Source organism: Anarrhichthys ocellatus, unplaced genomic scaffold (genome assembly GCF_004355925.1).
Source record: "Anarrhichthys ocellatus isolate YVR2014 unplaced genomic scaffold, GSC_Weel_1.0 scaffold15, whole genome shotgun sequence".
Classification (NCBI taxonomy): Eukaryota; Metazoa; Chordata; class Actinopteri; order Perciformes; family Anarhichadidae; genus Anarrhichthys; species Anarrhichthys ocellatus.
In genome coordinates, this window is record NW_022280045.1 from 4,295,455 (window position 1) to 4,301,175 (window position 5,721).

The 5,721-nt window shown below is 41.7% G+C and overlaps 1 protein-coding gene across 2 annotated transcripts in view; it reads left to right on the forward strand.

The window, feature by feature from the left end:
• Positions 1-2,926: 2,926 nt before the first annotated feature.
• gpc5c (glypican 5c) overlaps positions 2,927-5,721 on the forward strand; it is a 90,112-nt gene continuing 87,317 nt past the window's right edge. For both annotated transcript variants that reach the window (XM_031854579.1, XM_031854580.1), the window contains exon 1: positions 2,927-3,420. In XM_031854579.1, coding sequence (XP_031710439.1) covers positions 3,240-3,420 — 181 coding nt within the window. In that variant the 5' untranslated portion in view covers positions 2,927-3,239. The remainder of the gene's footprint in view (positions 3,421-5,721) is intronic.

Genomic DNA, 5,721 nt, shown 5'->3' on the forward strand with positions numbered 1-5,721 from the left:
CTCTCTCTCTCTCTCTCTCTCTCTCTCTCTCTCTCTCTCTCTCTCTCGCTCTCTCTCTCTCTCGTCCTTTTCTGTCTTCAGCTAATATCATGAAGTCAGAAAAGCCCAATAAATAGTAATTAAAAAAAACATACCCTTAATTTATTTCTATGAGACCAGCTGGTGCCTGGCTGCTTTTGCCTCAGAACCACTGGAAGAAGCACAGAGTGCTTAAGTCAGTCTTTTCCCTGTTAAAGCTCGATGTGTTTATTGTGGCAGCAGCTGTTTCTCATGTTGTTGTGTGTTATGGCCATCATGGGAGGTTCTTTGTTCAAATAGTTCCCAATAGGTCAGTAGGAATGGAAATCTCTGCCATAGCAGGCCTACAAACCAACTACAACGGTTGGTTTGCAATACACTAATTACTATCACATTAAATGTTAACCTTGTTGGAGCTATTTATTTGATATTAGTATTTTGTTGTTTAATTAATAAGTGGTATTGTTTAATTATTTTATTAGATTGATTGTTTGATATATTAAGATTACTTTTTCTCTTTAATAGTCATTTGTTTAGTTGTATTATTTTTTGTTCTTTGGGTAAACACTGTGGGCACCTGTGGCTATATATAGGAGTAGATAGATAGGACCAGCATGCAGCGGGGTGGGCTTATATAGTTTTTACCAGCACAGGTGAGACAGTGTAAAACAGGAGTTTTCTTTGTTATTTTGTTAGTTTGCTTGTTTAGTTTGGCTTACTTAAATAAATAAGAACAATCTACTCTCCTCTACCTGCTCTGAAAAAGTTATATTATGAAGCAGCTTGCAAACTACAGTCTATGCTTCCAACTGACTACTGGTGTAGTACCGTATCTGTCCAGGAGAGGGCATTATTTCAACATAAAATGTTTAAAGCAACTGCAGTGTGAAGTGAGATTTGGAAATGTGGCGACAGACTTTCAAAATGATTGCAAAACATTTCAATGTGTGACACATGTAAAGTGGCCCTGTCATGCAGCATGACAAAAACAGTTCAAATGAAAACAGTTATTTGTTGGAAAATATTGCGTTGTAGGCTGATTACATTTATATATAAATCAGAGTTGGTAATATGTCTGCTGTAATGTCATAATCTGCAGGTGTGAATTCTCACAAGGGTCATGCCCTACAGTGCCCTCTCTCTGGGTGTATTGTCGACATTTTTTATTGAAATTATTGAACACTAAATCTGAAGAATGTCTCATTATGACAGTTGATCTTTTTTTTAATTTATATTTTTTATTTAACCTTTATTTAACCGGGTAAAATCAATTGAGAACCAATTCTCATTTTCAATGATGACCTGGCCAAGAGGCAGTAGCACAGTCCACACAAGTTACACAAACAACACAGATACAATACAGTATAACAAACAATGGAAAAATGACTAAAAACAACCTAGATAAAATAATAAACACTATGTACAAAATAAAAGGCAGATTACTGGATGTTATTAGTAAAAAAAAATGGAAGAAAGAAAGAGAAGTGAGGGCTGGTCAGCAAGTACAGCAGTCAACTATAACTTGTTGCAGCTTATGTTTGAACATGTTGAGAGAGGTGAGAGCTGTTAGTTTGAGTGTGTTTTGTAATGAGTTCCAGTCCTTTGCAGCAGCAAAATGAAAGGAGTTATGACCAAACACAGTACGGACTTTTGGAATGATGAGCCTAATGAAGTCACTGGATCTTAAATGCCGATTTCTGTCAGAAATGCACAGAAGATTTGAGAGGTAATGAGGAGTCATTCCCAAAATGGATTTATAGACCACAAGCAGCCAGTGTTGTAGCCGCCTGGTATGAAGGGAGGGCCAATCCACCAATCTGTAAAGAGCACAGTGGTGGGTGGTGAAGGGTGCACATGTGGAAAAACGGATTGCTGAGTGGTGGAGTGTGTCCAGTTTTCTGAGGGTGGTCTTTGATGCCATTTTATAAATTATATCGCTGTAATCAAATAGAGGAAGGATGGTCATTTTCACAAGGAAAATGACCTTGTTTCGAAATGACCTTCCTTGTTTCGATACAGGAAACCCAGTCCAGCTTTGACTTTAGCCAGAAGGTTATTGATGTGTATGTTAAATGAGAGAGACGAGTCCAACCAGAATATTAACCTTCCAAAACCTCTTATGGGACACACCACAAATGGTAAAAATCGGTTTATAAAACTTGACTCTCCACTTTAGGAGTGTAATAATGTGACATGCAAATCAATCTGGAAAAAGAAATCATGATTTTACTAGCCATCTTTCGCCAGTAGATGGCGGTAATGGTTATACAGTTAAAGCAAAAATAATGCACATGAGTGTTGCAACTCCACAATGAACAGACTCTGAAAAAATAAATAAAATATCCTGTCCTGTTTTACCCCAACCAGCGTGCATATTTAATTATCTGCCTTAAAAAAGTATTTTGGCCTTCAATTCATTTACTCTTCATCCTAAATCTTGATATATAAAGAATAAGGAGAATCACAGCAACTTGATGCCCTCTCAACATTTTGAATATAATCCTATACTTCTTGTCGCAGTCACTGTTACTATCTCCCTTATTTTGTGGAACAGAAACAAACCAAGAAACAGAAACAGAAAAAAATAAACTTTTAGAGTAAAAGTGAGGTTTTGAAATTACATTTTGGAATGATTCAATATTGGTTTTACATTCAATTGTTGCTATAAAGGCACAAAATAAGTCACGACAACACTTTCAGTTATGATGCTGTGGGTAAAATATTCATGGGGCATTTCGTTTTTGTTTGTTGTAATAATACCAAAGGGGGAAATGTTTAGTTGTCGGGGTTTAAACATGCTGTCATAAGGCTACTGACACTGCAAGTCCCTATAGGGGTAGCAGTGTGTTTTAGTTGGGGCACTTAGCTGAAGTAAACAGAGAGGGAGGGGAGTGCGCGCGAGAGGCTTTTGGAAGCAGACATGCAGACAGCCGACCACTGCGAAAGTGTTGCGCGCGGGACGGACTGGCTGTAGCCCACACCACTCCTCCTCTGTCCGAGGGAAGACCCCCAAAACCTTTTGCCGTGATGCGCTGCTCCCACTCATCTCAACCGACAATGTGAAAAAAACAAAACAGACGGAAACGATTGTCAGATGTTTAAAGTCATCGTCGCTTCATTGTGCTCGAGTGCCGCCTATACCTCCAACAGCATCACACAGTTCACGCAGTCGGGGCTACAGTACAGGCTGTCCACGGGGATACCTGGTGGGAGATGCGGCAATGTCCCGAGGATTGTGCCCACGCGTAAACTCTTCTTGCGGGTCCGCATGGATTCTGTCCGCGCTCGTGCTTGCGGTGAACGTGATCGGCGCGGACGCGTACAGCTGTCATGAAGTGAGGACCGCTTTCCAGCTGCGGCAGGTCGGGCCGCCGAACCGCGTGCCGGAGACACCTGGCAGAGGTGAGCCAGCGGGGTTTTTTTTTTTTTTTTTGGCGCCTCAACAGTGAGGAGCACTTTGGATAAAGCGCACTGCAAAAACGTGCACGGTTCGTTAGTGGATCCGCAGACACATGTCACACATTTAGCTTTAAATACAATGTTACAGATTTCAGCAAACAGATGTGCAAATGTGTTGAAAAGTTATAAATATCTACCTCGACAGTCTTTTAATTAATGTCCAATGCTTTTAACTATTCTGTGCTTCTGTCAAAAGCACACGTGGGTCCGTCTCCCATAAACTGCACTCAAGTGACAGCAAACAGAGTGAAAGGCTGAGAGACAGAGCAGAAATGTTTGTCTCTGTCTTCACTTTCGGGACATTGTCGCTCATATTAGTCCTGATAGTTGTTGAGACCTTTTAAATGGTTGACCGTTAAGTATCCGTCTGATGTTGGGTATGGGGAATGCTCTTTGGTTATGATGTGTGTTTCTAAAATGATCTTAAAGTAAGTAAAGTCTGTATGATACTTATGTATTTGGCAGTACTTTTTTGAGTAAATTCCAGGCATCATGTCGGTCCATTGTCAAAAACATGTATCATGTGTATTGGTGTGGTCCAGGTCCGGGCAATATGACATGCTCAAGACAGCCAGCAGAAAGGCAACATCTCATCCGTCTGGTTGAAAGGGTCAGCGCCTCTTGATGTTTGTCACAATTTGCGGCTTTCACGTTCCACCCTGCTGCTTATCATGCAAGCGTGCTGTTTGGAGAGATTAAACACTTATTCTGCAGAGTGTAACTTGCCCGGCGGGTTCACAAATTGCTGAGACGGCCGTTTCTGAGCAAGAACAAGGCAAAGTGTGATGCAACGGTCTCGCATTGGTTTAATCTCTGTGGATTAAGAGGCGACAATGTTGCGTCCACACAGGGGCCAGTGATTGATTTGTAATCTTCAGATTGACTTGCAGAAGTCAGACACCACAAACTCTTTTTGGCCTCTTTAGCTTCATGGGTTGGCAAAGGCCCCGAAGTGTCCGTGCTCTTGAGCTCAGGGGCCACAGTTCACTCTTAGCTCCTCTGTGGCTCCCAATTGTCTTTTTCGTCAGATTTTTGTCTGAGCGATGCTTGGAAGTAACTTCAAATGCCTTTAAGGTTTTGTGGTTTGTGCTTTCCTCCTGCAGGCTGAGGAGAAGTTATTTTACGAGAATAAACATTGGTTCCAAATCTGTTTTTGGAGGCAAAATGCATTTTTAGAGGGTTTAGGCTTTTTGTTCAACTATGCTAGGTTTGCCTGAAAGTCTTTTTCTGCAAGCATAGTAAGAGACTCCATCAATTTCAACTAATTATGTCATGCTTCTCCAACGTGGGGCCATTTTAATTGTCATATGAACACAAGAAATCGAGCTATTCAGTGTGCATCATCATGCCGTTCTCTAGCCTTTGTCCTTTACTTTTAGTCTTTTAAACCTTTAACTCTATTTTCCTTTATTGTGAGTCCTTTTAGTCTCTGATTTAAGTGCATTTTTTCCTGGCAAATACTCCCATGCCGGTCGATGAGTGCACAGCTATCTACAGTATGTGAAAGGCCGGAATCCTTGCAGCAATGGTGTCACATGCAGGTCGGTGGCAGCTTAAGTATCACCCAGTCTGAGTCTGCAAGCTTTAACAGGGAGAGGAGCGACAGACAGCTGAGTGGGAAACATACCCAGAGATGCATCCAAACCATTCGATATGTTTGTTTAGCGGGGTGTCACTACTAGCAACAGGGGACGTGGATTTCACCGCGTGCGGTACAGTTTTGGGTTCGCTCTTAAAAGACAACGGAAGGACCTTGGCTTTTACTGCCTGCAGACAGCATTGGCAGGAGCTAAATGTGAGAATCTCAGGCTGCAATCGCAGCTGTTGATGAGCATTTGTATCTGACAGTGAGCGAACAGCAGCATTCACACAGTAAGAGTATGAAGGGGATGCAATAGTCTTTCCTTTTAATGGCTTCCCCCACCTCCGTATCTTATTTCTGAGGCCCTCTATCTACGTTTTTGCAAAAATGTGGGAGGTATGATCCAGATACCTAAATGCGGGCTCTTTGGTCAGCACTATTAATCGATATGAATATTTGTGTTTGTTCAGAAGGTGTGTTGAACTGCGTTTTTGTGCGTTCGCACTCTGCTGTCCCGTCCCCTCAGCAGCTAATCAAACATGGCTGTAGCTTCAGTACATTTTGGGCTTCTATCGTATTTTTTGTTTTTATTTGCACTTGTCCCAGAGAGGTTGTTTTGGGTCAGGCGCAATCTTGTCTTCAAAGCGCTGACCAATGGAGGG